This window comes from Bufo gargarizans, chromosome 6 (genome assembly GCF_014858855.1).
Source record: "Bufo gargarizans isolate SCDJY-AF-19 chromosome 6, ASM1485885v1, whole genome shotgun sequence".
In the NCBI taxonomy this organism is placed as follows: domain Eukaryota; kingdom Metazoa; phylum Chordata; class Amphibia; order Anura; family Bufonidae; genus Bufo; species Bufo gargarizans.
Genome location: NC_058085.1, coordinates 111,041,322 through 111,063,394, shown reverse-complemented (window position 1 = coordinate 111,063,394; position 22,073 = coordinate 111,041,322). Strand labels below are relative to the sequence as shown.

Below are 22,073 nucleotides of genomic sequence, written 5' to 3'. Positions count from 1 at the left end.
CATCCGCATTTGCGGATCCGCACTTCCATTCCACAAAAAAATAGAACATGTCCTATTCTTGTCCGCGAGTGCCAGCGATGTGCGGTCCACAAAATGCGGAACGCACGTTGCCGGCGTCCGTGTTTTGCGGATCCGCAAAAAACACACGGACGTGTGAATGGACCCTAAGGGTCCATTCACACGTCCGTTGTTTCTTTCCTGATCTGTTCCGTTTTTTGCGGAACAGATCAGGACCAGTTCTGGACCCATTCACTTTCAATGGGTCCTGGAAAAAATCGGACAACACAATGTGTGCTGTCCGTTTCCGTTGTTCCGTTCCGCGTGTCCGATTAAATATAAAACTTGTCCTATTCTTTTCCACAAAAATCGGATCCTGGTACAATACACAGTCAATGGTTCCGCAAAAAACGGATGACATTCGTATGTCATTACGTATGTCATCCGTTTTATGCGGAATCCGTTCCTGGAAATCCAAACAACTTTATTTGCTTTGTGAAATTTATACATGTTTCCGTTTTTTGCGGATCGGCAAAAAACGGATGACATACAGAAGCATTTTCAGGAACAATGGATCCGCAAAAAACGGATGACATACGGATGACATACAGAAGCATTTTCAGGAACAACGGATCCGCAAAAAACGGACCGAAATTCGGGATATAGAAAAATACTGACGTGTGAATGTAGCCTTTGAGAAAGTTTCATTTATTTATATATAGTGTTTTGGGGCTACAACAGCCATCTCTTCTTTTTTGTGCCTTAGGATGACCATAGAAATGTGCATGGGGCCTGCAGAATCTCCCCAAACGGCAGATGTCAGGGGAGATAAGGATCAGGCATGTTGGATTTCAACTGCTTGAACCTTTTTGTTCTCTGGAGGATAAGCCATTGCCAGAGGAGTCTGACAGTGGCTTCTCCCTATTCAGGACACATACACACTCAACCCCACCGAACCGGGTTGAGACAGATGGCATTTGGCGACCAACTGTCTTAATGTGTTTGGCCAACCTTCGAAAAATACCATAGACCAAAATGTCTTTACATAGAACATATCCAGTAGAAGTGGTCTAACTCTCAGAAAATGTTGTGGTCTTCTCAGCCGTCGTCAGTGCAAGATATGGAACCCAACATCCTTGGAATAGGTTTGTAGAGAACATTTTACCGCCCTCTATTCCAGAATGAACCTACTTGTTTTTGTATGGATGTCAGCTATGTAAATGCCCTGCAAGGAACATCTGCTATGTTCAACCCCTTCTCACCTGTAACTTATACATTACCTCGCATATGGCTATATTTCTAATCTATCCATTCACACAGTTGGGCAACTAAGTTGTTTGCATGCATTGCGTAACTAAAAATGCAGCATTTTAGATCAAAAGATAAAGCCTATGGAGGCATGAGACAAGTGCTGCCACTGATTTGACTGGTGCCTTGTTAGCTAAAGATGCCCATACACATTAGGCAGTATGTGGGCAAACCCTCTGATGATCCAATGTGTATGGGGGCCACGTGATTCTCTCCCGTTGGCAAATTTCAGGGCAAGAAGGATTGGGTATGTTGGGTGTCCACATGCTCGATCCTTTACTTCCACAGGAGACAAGCCACTGCCAGAAATATCTGACAACTGCTTATTCCCCTCATTGAAGTAAACAGGCTAAAGGAGAATGTTTATAGGGAAGTTACAAGGAATGTTGTGTAAGGAGTGCCACCTTACCTGATGTTAAAGGGAACCTGTCACCGGGATTTTGTGTATAGAGCTGAGGACATGGGTTGCTAGATGGCTGCCAGCACATCCGCAATACCCAGTCCCCATAGCTCTGTGTGCTTTTATTGTGGAAAAAACGGATTTGATCCATATGCAAATTACCCTGAGATGAGTCCATCGTGTAGGAGCCCAGCACCGCCCCGCATCCTCAGAATCTTCTCCTTGCTCCCCGACGTCAGAAAGCCAGAGCGCCGTAATCTCGCGATGCGGGAGCTAGCGTATGCGCTGTTCCTTCCCTGAGGCTGAGGCCAGCACAGGGAAGGAAAACTCTGTGGACACTGCGCATGCGCTAGCTCACGCATCGCGAGATTACGGCGCTCTGGCTGTCTGACGTCGGGGAGCAAGGAGGAGATTCTGAGGATGCGGGGCGGTGCTGGGCTCCTTCAGGTTGGACTCATCTCAGGTTAATTTGCATATGGATTAAATCAGTTTTTTCCACAATAAAGGCACACAGAGCTATGGGGACTGGATATTGCGGAGGTGCTAGCGGTCATCTAGCAACCCATGTCCTCAGCTCTATACACAAAATCCCGGTGACAGGCTCCCTTTAATTTAGCTCTAAAACTGGTACTTACCCATTGGCTGTAGAATGCAGCTATACAGTAAATGAAGCTGTTTTTCTTATCCATTAATAGACTTGCCTCTATTCTTTATTCTCTTATTATGTTTTTTTTATCATAGTCTTAAAGGGAGCCTTCCGCCTAGTTTGGTGCTATTACCAGCATGGTGCGACATAGCTGGTGGTTAATGGTTAAAACCATCTGTCCCTGCAAAGAGTAGTAAATGACAATCTTGCTGGGAAATGATTCCAGGACCCACCGCCTAATGGTGATGCACATTGTCATGATGAAACTGCGGACTATACACCTTGCTTTACTATGCAAGTGTCCGATGGTCAGGGCATGAAACGAGGTGTGCCTTCATCAGCGTAATGCGCATGCACTGGATTCAGCTGGAGGTGAGTCCTGGACTCATCTCCTTGCAAGATGGATTTTCCTTTACTGTTCTTTGCAGAGGCGGATGGGTTTGATATGGGGAAATGTAAACCCCAACTTTACGTCATGCTGGTTGTTTAGCGGCCACAAATCGGGGGACCGGTTCCCCTTAAGGCTATAAAATAACTGTAAATACTAATGTATTTGACATAAAAATATAAAATGTCTTCTAAATATTACTGTTTAATAAAAATAAAAAAAACGGTTATATCTTGTGTGAGAAAACTCTTTTTGTGTACCACCTACAGCAAATGACTGGTGTGTATCTATATACTGATATCTTATTTTAATGTTACATATATATAATATATATAAGGCTACACCGCTGTCAGAGGCTCTGTGCTGAGTCTGTCAGAAGTTCCTTCAGATCCTATGGAAAGAACAGCGCCGCATGCAGTGTGAATTCTTCTGTGAACATGGCAGGCGCCACATCGGGACCAGTCATACAGCACTACATACCTGTTACATCCAGGGACTTATCCTCTGATGTCGACGTTCTGTCCTTTTCTTCGTTTGGCCCAGGCCATCATGATCATTTCTTCTACCCATGTCTCATCTCTACAGAGTTTACACACAAACAGAGGTTCCTCACTCTTTCATCCTCCTCCTCACTTAACCCTTAAGGGCTCCTACACATAAAAGTATTTTTTTTCTGTTCCGTTTTTTTTTTTTTTTTTTACAGGTCCATATGCGGAACCATTTATTTCAATGGGTCAGCAAAAATAACTAAAATGACTTTTGAGTGTGCATTCCGTTTGCATGTCTGCATGTTCCGCAAAAAAAAAAAAAATAATAGAACACGTCCTATTCTTGTCCGTTTTGCGGACAAGGACAGGCATTGTTACAAGGCATCCACAAAAAATAAAATTCAATACGGTCATGTGCTTCCCAATTCTGCAGTACTATACTGCACAGATAGTGCCCTCTTATTTATGATACTGATTTATATAGCACTACAATATTCTGCGCTTTACAGACATTAGCATCACTTCTCTGTTCCCGATGAGGCTCACAATCTAAGTTCCCTATCAGTATGTCTTTGGAGTGTGGAAAGAAACCGGAGTACCCGGAGGAAACCCATGCAAACATCATGCAGATGTTGTCTTTGGTCGGATTCGAACCTAGGACCCCAGCGCTGCAAGACACCAGTGCTAACCACTGAGCAACACGCTACCCCACCCTCTTCAATAATTATTACCACATGGTGCCCTCAACAATAATTGTTCCCAGCATATAGTGCCCCAGACAACAGTAATGCCCTGATAGTAGTTAATATTCCCATTAGGGCTTCTTCACACGAACGTGCTGTGTTTTGCGGTCCGCAATACACAGATGCTGTCTGTGTGCCTTCCGCAATTTGCGGAACGGACGGCCCTTTATAGAAATGCCTATTCTTGTCTGCAAAATGGACAAGAATAGAACATGATCTATAATTTTTGCGGGGCCACAGAGTGCTATCCGCATGTTTTGCGGCCCCGTTGAAGTGAATGGGTCTGCACCCGAGCTTCACACTGGCGAGTATTCCGCGCGGGTGCAATGCGCGAGTTGAATGTATTGCACCGGCACTAAATCCTGACCCATTCATTTCTATGGGGCTGTGAACACGAGCAGTGATTTTCACGCATCACCTGTGCGTTGCGTGAAAATCGCAGCATGCTCCTCTTTGTGCGTTTTTCACGTAACACAGGCCCCATAGAAATGAATAGGGTTGCGTGGAAATCGCAAGCTTCCGCACGCACGGTTGCTAGGTGACGTTCCGGATGGGGACCCGATCATTATTATTTTCCCTTATAACATGGTTATAAGGGAAAATAATAGCATTCTGAATACAGAGTGCATAGTACAATAGCGCTGGAGGGGTTAAAAAAAAAATTGAAATAATTTAACTCACTTTAATCCACTTGCTCGCACAGCCGGCATCTCTTCTGTCTTCTTTTTTGCTGTGTGCAGGAAAAGGACCTGTGGTGACGTCACTCCGGTCATCACATGATCTTTTACCATGGTGATGGATCATGTGATGACCGGAGTGACGTTACCACAGGTCCTGTTACTGCACACAGCAAAAGACAGAAGAGATGCCGGCTGCGCGAGCAAGTGGATTAAGGTGAGTTAAATTTTCTTTTCTTTTTTTTTTAACCCCTCCAGCGCTATTGTATTATGCATTCTGTATTCAGAATGCTATTATTTTCCCTTATAACCATATTATAAGGGAAAATAATACAATCTACCCAGCACTAAACCCAAACCCGAACTTCTGTGAAGAAGTTCAGGTTTGGGTACCAAACATGCCGAATTTTCTCACGCAAGTGCAAAACGCATTACAATGTTTTACACTCGCGCAGAAAAAAATTGCGCATGTTCCAGCAACGCACCCGCACCTTTTCCTGCAACGCCTTAATAGTACCCCCAGTAGTAATAAAGCACACTATAATCCCCTCAGTAGTAATAATGATCTTGCAGATCTATAAGCAGGCAGAGAATCAATCAACATCATAGTGCAACTTAACCAGATGCGGCGCTAAATATATTTATTCCATGAAAAAGCTGCATCTACTGTATGTTTAAGGGGCTCCCCAAGTGTTCAATGCAGTACAAAAAAGGGGCACTCCCAACAGACCATTTCTATTCCAGATCTTTTTGGGCAGAAGTGAAACAATTTGCACTCATCTCTGAACAATCTACGCAATTTCTTTTTATGCACAGACTGAATGGAAGATTATTTAGATTAATAAGCAGAAGTGGGAGCGTCAGGGAAAGTACCTCTGTGCCTACGAGCTTGGGTTTCAACAGGTTATCACTATGCTGAAAATAAAAGAATACATTTACTTTATCACTCCCTATCACATTGTGAAACTTCAAGGTCACTAACGGCGCATTTACAAGGGCAGTCGGCTGCTCATTCAGTGGAGGTGAAGAGCTGTATTTACATGCAGCGATCTCCTTCACGGTACGTGGATGAGATATCGCTACTGTAATCGCTTGTTCCCATACAGAATCATTGTTTCTGGGCAGCGGATCGCTGTTTAGACCGCACGGTCTGCTGCCCACAAATGGTCATTTAGGTGCCTGCATGATCGGCAGGATCACCCGATGAACGAGTGTATCGGCTGTACCTTTAGAGGGACCGATTTTCGGGAACGTGCGTTTGCAGGAATGTTTGTTCCTGATAATCTGCCAGATTATTGTCCTGTCTAAATCCACCTTTGTAATATAACATCCAAAGAAAAAAACAGATGACATAATCAAATGTATGGCTTATATGGGTCAGAGACAGGAAAAATACAAAGAAAAAGGTGTCAATGATAATCCTGTATCAGGCCGCTCATTATTGCCTATGGCGTCCGTTGTTTCCCCGGTTGATCCTGCGCTCTCCAATCACTGCCCAGTTCATAGATGGATTTAGACACATTCTCCAGCTACAATAAGCTTTTCTTAAAGGTATATGGCTACGTGGTACTCGACCGCAGCGCGGCCTTGTCGCAACCGCGTTGTCCGGTCGTATCCTTAAAAGCGTCAACTAACCAGGCAATTATTGGGAAGGAGCTATTTGTTCCTGATCATTGCTTGTTTGTTATAGGAGGTGAGAGCTGCATTTATATGCTGTAATCACCTCCACTGTATGGGGACAAGCAATCACTTGTCCTCATACAGATTCATTGTTGCGATTGTTCCCTATGAACATTTGGTCCCCATAATCTGCCCGTGTAATGGTGTCACCGATCACCCGGGTGAAATAACCGTTGCTGCTGACACTACGCTATGTCAACAGTGATCTGCTGCCCAGAAAAGATGATTTAGGCTACTTTCACACTAGCGTTCGGGCGGATCCGCTCATAATAATGCAGACGGAGGCTCCGTTCAGAACGGATCCGTCTGCATTATATTAGCAAAAAAAAGCTAAGTGTGAAAATAGCCTGGGACGGATCCGTCCAGACTTTCAATGTAAAGTCAATGGGGGACGGATCCGCTTGAAGATTGAGCCACATTGTGGCATCTTCAAACGGATCCGTCCCCATTGACTTACATTGTAAGTCTGGACGGATCCGCACGCCTCCGCACGGCCAGGCGGACACCCGAACGCTGCAAGCAGCGTTCAGCTGTCCGCCTGTCCGTGCGGAGGCGAGCGGAGCGGAGGCTGAACGCCGCAAGACTGATGCAGTCTGAGCGGATCCGCATCCATTCAGACTGCATCAGGGCTGGACGGAGGCGTTCGGGTCCGCTCGTGAGCTCCTTCAAACGGAGCTCACGAGCGGACACCCGAACGCTAGTGTGAAAGCAGCCTTAGGTTTCAGCAGAAACTATTATTTCACCTGGGTGATCGGCAACACCTTTACAGATTATGGGGACCAGATTATGGGGACCAAGAGTTCATAAGAACAATCTCTCCCTATAATAGTTCCAGGTAAAGGGAGCTTCAGTTTACTGCTGCTCTCACATGGCCAGTATTATTACAGACAGCGAAGTCTACATCAGCAAATGTTCCTCAGGCCTAGCACTGGATACTTCCCTAAATGAGAACACCAGGCATTATTGTTCCAGGAAGACAACCCATAGACACCACCACCTCATTAACAAGAATTCTTTACCTGCAGAGGGCTGTCCGTGCTGCTTAAAGGGGTTATCTAGGAAATGATAAAGAACCTATCCTCAGGATTGATTCATTATCACATTGCGGCAGGGGTATGAGTCCTGGCACCCCTGCTGATCAGCTGCTGCACTTACTGAAGCTCTGGTGAGCACAGCGCTCTACATAGTATAGTGGCTGTGCTTGGTATTGCAGCTCAGCCCCTGTCACTTCTATAGGGCTGAGCTGCAACTAGGTCATGTGACTGAAGTACGGTGCCCGACCTCTACTGAGAGATGATTGGCGGGGCTCCCAGGCAGTGTCGGACTGGGTGCCTAAGGCCCACCAGTAAAATTTATTTTGGGGGCCCACCGTACGGATACATTCACATATTACCTATTCACACAGCAGCAAGATGCTACCAGATGACTGAATATGGGGGTCCCTGCAACTCTGAGGAGGTAGGTTCTGGGGAGAAGAGGACACTGGTAGCTTTCCTCTATACCTAGACGTCACCTCAGCTCTAATTGTGTCTATAATAATAAACTGGGGAGTTTCTTTAATAATCTATCAAGTTTTTATATGAACATCGGCTGTAGTGCAGTAAGTCTACCGTGTTATGTGCCACTTGTGCAGGGAGTGGGTGACTAGGGGCCCACCGAGGGATTCACCTGTACCTCTGTGTGCCAGTCCAAGCCTGCCCCCAGATATCGGACCCTCGCCGGTCTGATATCCTGAGGATAGGTCCTTATTTTATTATTTCCAGGATAACTCCTTAAGAAGCTCTTGCTTGCCGCTTGGGTCAACAGGGCCAGACATCTTGCCCAGCCCTGACAATCCCGTGCCTGCCCTGCTACTGTGGCATCAGCACAGAGATTCTGCTTCTGAAGCAGCGACTCTTCATGTACCGGTACACAGAAGTGCGGTGCGTGCAGTCACTGCTCGGATAACGGAAGCAGACCCTCAGTGCCCCCACTGCTACTAGAAGCATAGGCGCAGGCACAAGATGTCTGGCCATGTGAATCAAGCCGCAAGGGGGAGCTTCGGGACAGGCTGATAAATGGGCCACACACAGAGCCCTGCCAGTCACAGTGTGAATACTCTATAGGCACTGAACCCCCCTGTTTCTCTGCTATTTGGTGTATAGGTTTCTTGACATCTTAATTAGTCCCCATACAAATTTTGTGGTGTTGCTATAGGACACCTAGGTAACGCATGGTTTAGAACACCACCGCGGAGGCGCAATTGACCTGCTTTGCAGTGGGGAGTACCTGCCTTCATCTGGGGCAGCGCCCCTTGTTTTTTTTAAGTGTATTTCACAGTAAAGCTATTTATTATTTTCATTTTTACCGTCTCGTCCAGGCAGTGAATTTTATGCAATTGAGACGTCCGCTCGTATATCTGTTCCATGACGATACGCATACCGGAAAGTCCACAGTGCTTTTTGCGGCATTCTGCTGTTTGTGTTGTGGGAAAGCCAGCAGACTTCACCCCTCTCCACTGCAACGGCTGAAAGATCCGCAGCAGAATTCACGATGCGGATGTCAAATCCACACCGCGGGTCGATTTACACTTAGTATCTCATCTATTTTGCTGGTAATGTACGACGCTGCCAGTTTGCTGCAGGCAAATCTGCAGCTCTTCAGTCATGTGTGAACCCAGCCTTAAAGTGAATGGATGACGTGCGCACTACCTCACACAAACTAAGGATGGGGCGCACAGTTATTGGAAGAAAGTAGCCATCGGCCTCCCCGCACATCGATCGTGGATGCATTTACATTGTCCTCATTTGTAATCCATACAGTATCCGTCATATACTAAACATTTGAAGGACGTATCTGATGTGCATGGCACCCATAAGCACTTCTCTACTCCCAGGGAGAGGTGCAGACTCTTCGTCAGCTCACAATGCTGCCTCTCACCCTCCTACACTTATCGCTGCAAGGAAACGAAACTAGAAAGAGAAAAAAACACAGAGGGGCGGGTGCCGGCCGAAGAGGAAAGCAATGAAGCGCGTCAGCACCAAGCACTTGTTTATATTATTAGGTTTCCTGTTGATCTAAAAATGGACATGTCCTTCAAGTGAGACCCTTTAGCAACAAGTCGATTGCCATTTTGCCTATATACTTCATGCAAATTAACCCCTGACTCCCCACAACTGTATATAATTGAACCATGATCGTACCTATTACTCAACCATAGAGAGAGATGAAGGGATACAGTTTACATCCATCGGTGGCTAGAACGACCACTGCAGGATCAGTGCGCTGCAGCCTCTATGGCAGGCATCCTCAAACTACGGCCCTCCGGCTGTTGTAAAACTACAACTCCCACAATGCCCTGCTGTAAGCAGATACCTGTAAGCTGTTCAGGCATGCTGGGAGTTGTAGTTTTGCAACAGCTGGAGGGCTGCAGTTTGAGGATGCCTGCTCTATGGGTTCTAGCTGCAAAATGACTCCCCTTACGGCCTGACTTGTCTATTTTAGTAAATCCTTGTACCAACTATTCTGGAGCACGTTTTCTTCGACTTCTGCATTGTACCGTCTCTCTTATTCCTACTAGAAATTTATGGGCAAACCGACTACTGGTTGCTACAATTACCCTTTCTCAAAGGGATGTGACCCTGCGGTTAATACTGTCCCGTCAGTGCTGAGACGAGGGGGATGCTGGCACCCTGCTGTCAGTGTATTCATAAGTTACTATAATAACAGAGAAACGGCACAACATGGTGCTCTAAGAAAAGACGAGCGAACATTTCTGTCTTGTGGGGAGGCATTTACTTGGTGACAGGACCTTTAACGACCATTTCATGTACAGCATGCTGTGGTTTCAAATGGTTTTTATTGAAATCCTTCATATTTACAATGGTAACTTTGCAGTGAATGGAGCTTTCAATGGACAGACATTATGGGGTAAATTTATCAATTGCCTGCGCCAGTAATGTGGCACCAAGAAGCCTCAAATTTTTGTCCCGTTTCTGATTTTATACTACTCACCCCATTATTAAGGATACGGCTACAGGAATTGCAAAAAATTCCAACTGGATTTTTTGGGAATCAGGGGTCGCACTGTGGCACATTTTATGGCATTTCCGCTACGTTGCCCCTTCGATCCTGGCCACGACCAGTGTTATTGTACCCTTAAAGGTGGGTGAAAATGTGGGTGTGGTAAGCTAGTGTAATGAGGTTTAAAATAGAAGTCACTTCTGGGATGGCAGTCTTTTAGGGTCCATTCACACAACAGTATTTCTGGGTCCGCATCCATTCCACAACTTGGCGGAATGGACATGGCCCTATTCATTTCAAGACCGCCCACATCCATAGTTCTGTTCCGTGGCCCCTCAAAAAAGATAGAGCATGTCCTATTCTTGTGGACCCGCAAAACACTTAAGGACGTGTGAATGGACCCTTAGAGTTCTAACAGGGTGAAGCCCGCGGTGCACACCAGCTTTGTGAGAGACGAATCCAATGTTGCCGCTGCACGATAAGCGACAGGTTTCTTTCCTGTTGTGCATAAGAAAGAAACTTGTCGATCATTGTCCGTTGGCGTGGACTGCGAGACTCATCCGACTCTGGTGCTCGCTGTGGAGTTCACCATGTCCGTACTGACCGACATAACAGAGGTGACAGATTGCTGATTTTTAAAGATGCAGCAAATTTATAAAAAAAAATAAAATAAGTGCGAGCTTCAATAAATTTGACGCCTATTACACCAACGCAGACTCCTGCAACACTGGCATGTCTGCTCAGCGTCTGCAGGATGGGCATAGCTGGTGGGAGGACCAGACACTTTTTTTCACTTAGTGTCGCCTCCTAGTGGCAGCAGCTATAGCCATTACACAAGTGAGAATCTGACTTAATATTCCCCTTATGATAAATTTACCCCTGTATGTCATTTACCAAGGTGACATTCTACCACTTCTTCCCTACTTGGACCTTATCTACTGAAATACTATCCCAAGCGATGGCATTTCAAGGTATAAAGAAACGTGCAGTTATTTTAAGTTTTTTTTCTTTCTTTTTTTTCTCACAGCCCGTGTAGGTATAAGGTTTCATTTTTACATTGCACACATGATAATAAGGAGATCTAAGCCAGATGAGACATTGAAGGAGGAGTCCAGGCCCTATCATGCCCCAATGTCTTCCAGCTGGGTAGCAATGCCATTTCATGAGCAGGGCTGATGGGATCTAGGCTGAAGATGATCTGAACCATTCCAAACGTCTTGCGTCACGAGAAGATTTCCAGCTATCCCGGATGAGCAGCTGCAATAGTTATGAGATCCAGTTCTGCTACAATTGCTGCATGTCTGAACCAGAGGCAAACTAATCCAGATAAGCAGTGCTGATACCAAAGTCCATCTGTGGTTCTGAAACCATGCTTAAGGATCCAGATATAGGTATACAGGCGATTCCGGAGAATAACAGAACCTTCCGTTGTTGGAGCTTTGAAGACAGAATGGGGGAGTGAGGAGGAGAGAGGAGAAGAGAAGGGGAAGAAAAAAAAAAAAGTCCTCTCCCTCCCAAAAACACCCCAGGCAGTGCCACAAAGTTAAGCCTCATGCACACGACCGTATGTATTTTGCAGTCCGCAAAAAACGAACAAAAAAACAGATCTGCGAAAAAAATGGATGATGTCCGTGTGCATTCCGTATTTTGCGGTATGGAACAGCTGGCCCCTAAAAGAACAGTACTATCCTTGTCCGTAATGGAGACAATACTAGGACATGTTCAATTTTTTTGCGGAACAGAAATACGGACATACGGAAAAGGAATGCACACAGAGTAACCTTTTTTTGCGGACCCATTGAACTGAACGGTCCGAAAAAAATAAAAATAAAAAATTGGACAGACACGGAAAGAAAATACTTTTGTGTGCATGAGCCCTTATACTCGGGTCTCCTCGGGCTCTTACATTTTATTAGATCCCCGTTTAGGATTTCCGTCACACAGAAGCACACGCAAAGAGGTATGTAAACCGAGATGGTGTCAAAATAATATTAATTAAAAAAAAAACACTTCTCTAATAAACAGAGACATAATGAAGCTGCTGATGGCGAGAAGTCCGATTAAATAACGTCCTTATTCCGGGTTAAAACACTTGAACAGAGAAGGGAGATGGGGGAGGAGCAGGTGGGATAACAAGGAGTTTGGGAGAGCGGAGGGACATGGGCGTGCTAACCAAACTGGAAGAAGAAGTTTCCAGGTCCGGACGCTGAAAGAGATAAGACACGTAAATAACGAATATCAAACAGGGATAGCATAAAAAAAAAAAGTATGGGATTTTTTTTCTTTCAACCCATTACGTTATTATGAAGTAGTCCACCGGCTGCAGATGCCCAACGTTTTTTTGTTTTCAGATAGTCCTCTCTGTTGCGCCAATATGCCCCTCTTTGTTTTCTGGCGCCACAAATACCAATTAGGACCAAAAGAACAGGAAGGAGGAGACCTCAGCCCTCAGTGCTCATCTTCTTCTCCCATCTAATCACAGTGGATCTGCAAGTACTATACTCTTATACAGCCTGTTCTGAGATTTCCCAAATCTCACAAGAAAAGCTCGTCTTCTCCCTGGCTGTGGAGCAAACCACTGAGATTGGACAGCCTCACAGCCACTGAGGAGGGCTGAGGTCTCCTTCCTGTATTGGTCTTAATTAGCATATGTGGCTCCAGAATACAAAGGGGGGGCAACGCGGCGCAATGGAGCGTACTATCTGGGGAGTAAAAAAAAAAAAAAGTTTAGCATTTGCAGCTAAAGGTAGTTTAAAAAATGAAAACTAAATCCCACGATAGGTCCTCTAAAGCGGTTGTATCATATATCCTAATTGGACATCCCTCTACATCTGAGCTAAAGCAGAGAGCAATTAAGGCTGTTGTCAAATCAGTGTTTGATCAGTAATTTTCATCAGTCATTGTGAGCCAAAACCAGAACAGGGGGATATCTTTCCATTATGAGTCACAATCACTGATCAAACGCTGATTGTGTGAATGCGGCCTAACAAGCAGCAGCTCCTTTTATCTGAACGGTCTCCATGTAACGCTTCAGTAGCTTCCCCCAGAAACCAGCACTGCGGCTCCCATATTATACAGGTTATTCCCATCTTGTAAAGTGATGGCATATAATTAGGCTTTATGATTGGTGGCAATACGTCCTGTGGTACCCTCACCAATATTAAGAATAAAAGTGGCTGCAGTGCTGGTTTAGCATGCCATCCAATTTTTTTTATTATTGTATTTTACCTATTTGGGGCTAAAAAAAAATAATTTTTCCCAGTATAACAGTGTAATATGTGTATTTGCAGAGCAGCAGGTCCTGTGTTTACATTGGATCCCGTCATCTGACAGCTCATGTGAATCCATTATTTGTGATCATCTGAAGCTCAAAGGCACTTGAGCTGTAATGAGTATTTGAGCTGTTAGGCCTCTTTCACACGGGCGTCATTTTTTTGGCCCGGCTAAGAGCCGGGTGCGTTGCGGGAAAATGCGCGATTTTTTCTGCGCAAGTGCAAAACATTGTCATGCGTTGCACTCGCGTGAGAAAAATCGCGCATGTTTGGTACCCAAACCCGAACTTCTTCATAGAAGTTCGGGCTTGGGATTGATGTTCTGAAGATTGTATTATTTTCCCTTATAACATGGTTATAAGGGAAAATAATAGCATTCTGAATACAGAATGCATAGTACAATAGTGCTGGAGGGGTTAAAATAAAATAAAAAATAATTTAACTCACCTTAGTCCACTTGTTCGCGAAGCCGGCATCTCCTTGTGTCTCCGCTGCTGATGAACAGGACCTGGGATCAGCTGCTCCATTAAATACCGGTTAAGGACCTTCGATGACGTCACTCCGGTCATCACATGGTACGTCACATGATCTTTTACCATGGTGATTCACCATGGTAAAAGATCATGTGATGACCGGAGTGACGTCATCGAAGGTCCTTAAGCTCTATTTAATGGAGCAGCTCATCCCAGGTCCTGTTCATCAGCAGCGGAGACACAAGGAGATGCCGGCTTCGCGAACAAGTGGACTAAGGTGAGTTAAATTATTTTTTATTTTATTTTAACCCCTCTAGCGCTGGTTGACTATGCATTCTGTATTCAGAATGCTATTATTTTCCCTTATAACCATGTTATAAGGGAAAATAATAATGATCGGGTCTCCATCCCGATGGTCTCCTAGCAACCATGCGTGCAAATCGCATGGCATCCGTACTTGCTTGCGGATGCCATCCGATTTTCACACACCCCATTCACTTCTATGGGGCCTGCGTCACGTCAAAATCGGACATTATAGAGCATGCTGCGATTTGCACTGAACGTACAAGTGATGCGTTAAAAACAACGCTCATGTGCACAGCCCCATAGAAATGAATGGGTCAGGATTCAGTGCGGGTGCCATACGTTCGCCGCACGGATCGCACCCGCACGGAAAAGTCGCCCGTGTGAAAGGGGCCTTAAGAGTTCAAAGAACAGGGTTACAGAATGAGCAGGAGCTCTGTCTGTAGATACACTCTCAACCTCTGTAGTACAAGAACTGCCGGAACTTTTTAATAAAGACCAAACTGAAAAAAAAATTTTTTAGCCCAAAATTAGTAGAACGTAATAAAATAAATTGCCCCTAAAGGTGTCCATAGCCTTTAACCTTCCCTATGGATGACAGCAGCAGGGAGTCACTACATGTGCTACAGAATGGCTAATTAAAGGACGTGACTATATAGAAGAAATGCAAATCTAGGGAAGCGATTGGTTTTAGTGGAGTGTTGGGAGCAAGGTAAAGCAGTCCTAACCAGCTCTGCTTGTCACCAGATGCCCGCTGCTCTGTACGACAGCCCTGTCATTAACGAGGAATACAAGGGCCATAGCACAGCACGTGTATTGTCTATATAATGGTGTCAAGAGAAGGGTCTCTCGAGCAGCTGCACATTACATAGAGATGTACAGTGTACACTGAATACCCTTCTCCTTACATAATGTGCACAATACTGTCAATTCACATGAGATGACCGTTCTTAGCCGTCCATTTACATAAGGTCTATTGGAATGAAGTGTAAAACACAGAATGTGGAACAAAAATGGGTAAAATTAGGGCTTTGTATACAATAAGCACAAGCATCCATTCTACATGGTTTGTGCACACTGCACCTACATCTGCAGGTAGGGCACAGTCCAGACCACAAGAAAAACTTTAAAATTATGCATTTTTGCACGTGTGCTAAAATTAGCTTTTTTTTTAAAACATGGTATGCATTTCAAAGAGTAAAATCCGTGGTGGAAATTTGCAAGATAAACTGATGTGCTGAGGACAAAGGATATTCCAGTTGTACAAAGAAGGCTGGTAGAAGGGGAAAGCTCAGGAGCCGAGGCGGCTGCAAGGGGGTGAGAGAGGGCAGGGGCCGAGGCGGCTGCAAGGGGGTGAGAGAGGGCAGGGGCCGAGGCGGCTGCAAGGGGGTGAGAGAGGGCAGGGATCGAGGCGGCTGCAAGGGGGTGAGAAAGGGCAGGGATCAAGGCGGCTGCAAGGGGGTGAGAAGTGAAGTGGCACTCGGGCAGCCAAGAATTGGTCCAGGGTATAGTTGTTGTGGCTTTCTAATTGATCGTACAGTGTTGTCTGGCTGCTCAATTTTGCCAGAAAAGAGCTGTTTCGCCCACAATCCCTAGCGAGTTATTAGACTTATAGGCCACGTGGTTTTATGGATGAAACAGCAGTTTTTCAACAGAATCAAGCAGCTGGATATGTACAAATCGATTAGTAAACCACAACAAACATCTGAATCATAGCTTGGCAAAGTATTGCGTTGGTATCAAGAATCGCGATACTGCACTTGGCATCGGCATATAAGTCCAAATTATGGTTTCATGACAACCCTAGTAGCAAGTTGCTTGTGCAAGCCATGTACCATTAAGGATAACTTGTCTTTTATGGTAAGAATATGTAGTTAGGTCCATATATTTTTGGACAGACATTTTTCTAATTTTTGTTCTGTACATTACCACAATGGATTTTGAACAAAACCATTCAGATGCAGTTGAAGTTCAGACTTTTAGCTTTAATTCAGTGGGAGAACAAAACATTTTTTTAAACTCAATTCCTTCATTTCAGGGGCTCAAAAGTAATTGGACAAATTAAATTGTAAATAAAATGTTAATTTCTAATACTTGGTTGAAAACCCTTTGTTGGCAATGACTGCCTGAAGTCTTGAACTCGTGGACATCACCAGACGCTGTGTTTCCTCCTTTTTACTGCTCTGCCAGGCCTTTACTGCAGCGGTGTTCAGTTACTGCTTGTTTGTGGGCCTTTCTGTCTGAAGTTTAGTCTTTACCAAGTGAAATGCTCTATTGGGTTCAGATCCGGTGACTGACTTGGCCATTCAAGAATATTCCACTGCTTTGCTGTAATAAACTCATGCGTTGCTTTGGCTTTATGTTTTGAGTTATTGTCCATCTGTATTATGAAACGCCGACCAATCAGTTTGGCTGCACTTGAGGACACAGTATGTCTCTGGAAACCCCAGAATTCATCCGGCTGCTTCTGTCCTGTGTCACATCGTCAATAAACACTAGGGACCCAGTGCCACTGGCAGCCATGCATGCCCAAGCCATCACACTGCCTCCGCCGTGTTTTACAGATGTGGTATGCTTTGGATCATGATAGGGCTGCAACGATTAATCGATGTAATCGATTATATTCGATAACTGGATTAGTTGTCGACGAATCCAGTTATCGAATAATCGCCGATTCGTTGCTATGCGGGCGAGCGCTGCATCTTTATTTTACCTTTTTACAATGACGCTCCTGTAACAGCCATGCAGAGCGGACGGCGGCGTCATGAAGTGGGCGGAGCAGGTGCGTCACGTGAGTGAGTGACGTTACGCCGCCGTCCGCTCTGCCTGGCTGTTACAGGAGCGTCATTGTAAAAGGTAAAATAAAGATGCAGTGATTAGTCCGACTTATAAACATCGGGGCCGGGGCTGTTATGGGGAGGGGGGAGGATCTGTCTATGGCACTGCTATGGGGAGGGGGGTCTGTGTATAGCACTGCTATGGGGAGGGGGGAGGATCTGTCTATGGCACTGCTATGGGGAGGGGGGTCTGTGTATGGCACTGCTATGGGGAGGAGGGGGGGGGTCTGTGTATGGCACTGCTATGGGAAGGGGGATCTGTGCACTGTTATGAGGAAAGGGATCTGTGCACTGTTATGCCCATAACAGTGCACATATCCCCCTCTCCATAACTGCGCCACCCACAGATCCCCCTCTCCATAACTGCGCCACCCACAGATCCCCCTCTCCATAACTGCGCCGTCCAAAGATCCCCCTCTCCATAACTGCGCCGTCCACAGATCCCCCTCTCCATAACTGCACCGTCCACAGATCCCCCTCTCCATAACTGCGCCGTCCACAGATCCCCCTCTCCATAACTGCGCCGTCCACAGATCCCCCTCTCCATAACTGCGCCGTCCACAGATCCCCCTCTCCATAACTGCGCCGTCCACAGATCCCCCTCTCCATAACTGCGCCGTCCACAGATCCCCCTCTCCATAACTGCGCCGTCCACAGATCCCCCTCTCCATAACTACACCGTCCACAGATCCCCCATAATAGTGTCGTCCACAGATCCCCCATAATAGTGTCGTCCACAGATCCCCCATAATAGTGTCGTCCACAGATCCCCCATAATAGTGTCGTCCACAGATCCCCCATAATAGTGTCGTCCACAGATCCCCCATAATAGTGTCGTCCACAGATCCCCCATAATAGTGTCGTCCACAGATCCCCCATAATAGTGTCGTCCACAGATCCCCCATAATAGTGTCGTCCACAGATCCCCCATAATAGTGTCGTCCACAGATCCCCCATAATAGTGTCGTCCACAATTTGTTTTAATATGTCCTTTGAACATTATTTTTCAAGTAAGATCATATAAACCTCTCTGTTTTGTAATTTTGTCGTTTTTCCCGATTAATCGTAGAAATTAATCGGCAACTAATCGATTATTCAAATAATCGTTAGCTGCAGCCCTAGATCATGAGATGTACCATGCCTTCGCCATACTTTTTCTTTCCATTTTTCTCGTAGAGGTTGATCTTGGTTTCATCTGTTCAAAGAATGTTCTTCCAGAAGTGTGCTGGATTTTTTAAATGTTTTTTTTTTTAGCAAAGTCCAATCTAGCCTTCTTATTCTTGAGGCTTATGAGTGGCTTGCACCGTGCAGTGAACCCTCTGCATTACTTTCATGCAGTCTTCTCTTTATGGTAGATTTGGATATTGATAGGCCTATATCCTGGAGAGTGTTAAAATCTTCAGAATGCAAGCACCTCAAATCAACTCCAGGCCTTTTATGTGCTTAATTGAGAATTAAATAATGAAGGAATTGCCCACAACTGCCCACGAAACAGCCTTTGAGGCAATTGTCCAATTACTTTTGGTCCCTTTAAAAACAGGGTGCCACATGCAAAGGAGCTGAAACTCTTAACCTTCATCCAATTTTAAATGTGGATACCCTCAAATAAAAGCTAAAAGTCTGGACTTTATGTCCATTATATAACTATAACTTGAATATGTTTTAGTAAACGGGTAAAATCCAAAACAAAATTTGTGTCAGTGTCTAAAATATAAATATATATATATATATATATATATATATATATATATATATATATATATATATATATATATATATATATATATATATATATATATATAGATAGCAAAAGGATGAGGCAGCACTCCAACTTCAGGTGAAAACCGTGGATCCTTTATTCCCTTGTGCAACGTTTCAATCGCTCATTGCGATCTTTATCTTGCTTGATAAAGATCGCAATGAGCGATTGAAACGTTGCACAAGGGAATAAAGGATCCACGGTTTTCACCTGAAGTTGGAGTGCTGCCTCATCCTTTTGCTATCTATACTTATCTATAGCCGTTTGAGCCGGCTTTGAGGATATTTTGCACCCACATCATTTTTTGGTCTTGTGCTGCTGGTTTTGCTTTTTTGTTTTATATATATATATATATATATATATATATATATATATATATATATATATATATATATATATATATATATATATATATATTTATTTATATTAAACCTCTGGACAGGGGTCACTTATTTCATGAAAGAACTGATGTCATTAAGCCATCGTACATAAATCCCTTTTGTACCACCATTATTTGGCTCTATATATTTTCCGGAAACTCACCTTCAAAGCTGAATCCTCCAGGACTACTGAAGAATGCCTTAAATATATTGTTGGCATCGAAATCTGAAAGGAAAACAAATTTTAAAATGTATTTTAAAATGATCTCTATAGATGTGAATTGATGGGTAGATCTGAGCCCTGCAACTGGCGCTGTACAGAACCACCATGCTAATGGGCAGACCTTTTAGATCAGGGTTTCTTAACTCCGGTCCTCGGGACCTACCTACCGGTCATGTTTTCAGGATTTCCTTAGTATTGAGCAGGTGATATAATTAGTGTCCATGCATCAGGGCTTACCACAGGTATTCATTCTGTGGGATATTTTCAAATCCTGACCGGTAGGTGGGCCCCGAGGACTGGAGTTGAGTAACCCTGTTTTAGATGGTTCGACCATCATATAATGTTTCTTTAGGTTGGATTATTAAAGCAGGGCAAGAAGCAACACTTACCTCCCATGTTCATGCCATCCTCCTCCAGGTCCTGCCCACTATCATAGCGAGCTTTCTTCTTCGGATCAGACAAGATTGTAAAGGCCTCACCAACTTCTTTAAATTTCTTCTCTTCCTCCTTCTGAATTTCTGTAGTTGCAGCACTGTGTCTGTCTGAAAGAGAAGAGACCAGAGGAACTATAGATACAGACTGAAGAAGAGCTAACATAGGGGCACCGGGTGAGCATGGATATTCTCCAACCACAGACTGGTTTCTAATGGCAAGTCAACTGTACATGTATCCCATAAGTGTCTTTGGTACAACATGGAGTATAAGAGGGCGATAAGTGATTAGGTCAGTAGTGGGCGTTCTGCCCAGACCATTATATATAGGTTGTTCATGGAGGATGTGCAGTACAAGAATCTACCTTTGAGGTCTCCCATTACCTGGATGATGCATGAGCGCTCGTTTTCTGTACGCTTTCTTGATTTCATCTTCTGACGCGTTCTTGTCTACCCCTAGAATCTTGTAGTAATCTTTCCGCTTGCTCTTCTTTAACTCCAGCTGTGCGTTCTTGAGGAACTGCTTGTGTTCTGGGGAGAAAAGGGTGTTAAGAGAAAAAAAAGTCTCATAAAAGCCTCATTGTCTCCCAATACACTATTGTTTGCTCACAAATGTGGAGAACCCAGTGAGGGCTCTTCTTGGTACTGTGGCATGCCATCTGCCATTCCCTCCTCCACAACACATAATGACACATAAACAGTGTGGTATGTATTCGACAAATGTTGGCCCTCTGCCCAGGCCACCAACTTCCCAAAACTATGCGCTTAAATTGGCAATGCCCATGAAAATCTAAGATATACCAACATGTGTAATGTCTTTGATTTCATTTCTTAAATCCTAAAGTCGTATTCCGGTTTCCTATATTGATGACCTATCCTCAATATAGATCATTAATATTGGATTGGGGGGGGCACCTACGCCTATCGGCTGTTTAAAGACACTGTTGCGCTTGTACGAGCGCTGCATTCTCTGTTACCTGCTCGCTGTTCACTTCGCAGTGGCGAGCAGAGTAATTACAACTCTGCCGTCCCATTCACTTGAATGGAAAGGAGCAGTTATAGGTAAACTCCGTCCCATTCTAATGAATGGGACAAAAAAAAATGCAGAGCAGGTAAACAGAGCGCAGTGTTCTCTTCAAACAGCTGATCAGTGGGGGTGGCGGGAGGATAGGTTATCAATATGGGAAACCGGACAACCCCTTTTACTCCTATGTCATTCAACTATACATGAGGTGGGACACACATCTATACTGTGGATATTCCAAAAATGTCCACAATGATAATATTATAATATAAATAGATAGATAGGAGAGAGATATTATATATAATATATCTTTCTGATCATCAATATTAAGAGACAGGATTTAACAAACGCACATATTTTATAAATGTTTTAAATATTTAAGTCCACAGTTTATCAAGTTACGCTGCAGATTTTTTCGCATGGATTTCACCGTTTGCAATTCAAAAGGTGATATCCATGTTAAATCTGCACCAAAATCCATATACAACACAGGGAGATTTTGCCACCGATTTGGTGCAGACTTTGCTGTGGAGAGACAATTTTGTGGGGGGAAATTCACCCAGTGTGGACGTCCCCTGTAAGAATATATCACACCACATAGATATTATATGCACGCAGAGACGTCACACTTACCTTTTGTATTTTCTGTTTGGTAAACCTTCTCATAATCCCTAACTGCTTCTTCATACTGTTCTGTGTCTGTATAACTAAGCAGAAACACAAGATTCATTACCGGTGACTTTACTGAGCACCGGACTAATGGGGGGAAGGGGGGGCCTAAGAATTAAAGATTTACAGATAGATGGCCAAAAAATCCAGATCAGTCTGATGCAACCCTTACAAAGGCCATTACTAAACAGCTTCTCAAAGCACCCAAGAGCTGGTAAAATGGAGGGACATACACACGTCTCTACTCTCAGGAGGAAGACTAGTTGTGGCTACGAATAGCTGAAGGCTGAGGATACGTGATTCAACTAAGAGGGGAACATCCACCATATGGGGCAGAGATAGGCTATTGCTCAACAGCAACCGCCAACCGGAG

At 44.5% G+C, this 22,073-nt stretch overlaps 1 protein-coding gene across 1 annotated transcript in view; it reads right to left on the bottom strand.

The window, feature by feature from the left end:
* Nucleotides 1-12,186: 12,186 nt before the first annotated feature.
* The window catches only part of DNAJC7 (DnaJ heat shock protein family (Hsp40) member C7), a 32,833-nt gene continuing 22,946 nt past the window's right edge, over nt 12,187-22,073 (bottom strand). The window contains exons 10-14 of the mRNA XM_044298603.1: nt 21,665-21,738; nt 20,392-20,538; nt 19,966-20,118; nt 19,517-19,579; nt 12,187-12,535 (exon numbers count right to left, since the gene is read on the bottom strand). Of these exons, the coding sequence (XP_044154538.1) occupies nt 12,498-12,535; nt 19,517-19,579; nt 19,966-20,118; nt 20,392-20,538; nt 21,665-21,738 (475 nt within the window). The 3' untranslated portion in view covers nt 12,187-12,497. The remainder of the gene's footprint in view (nt 12,536-19,516; nt 19,580-19,965; nt 20,119-20,391; nt 20,539-21,664; nt 21,739-22,073) is intronic.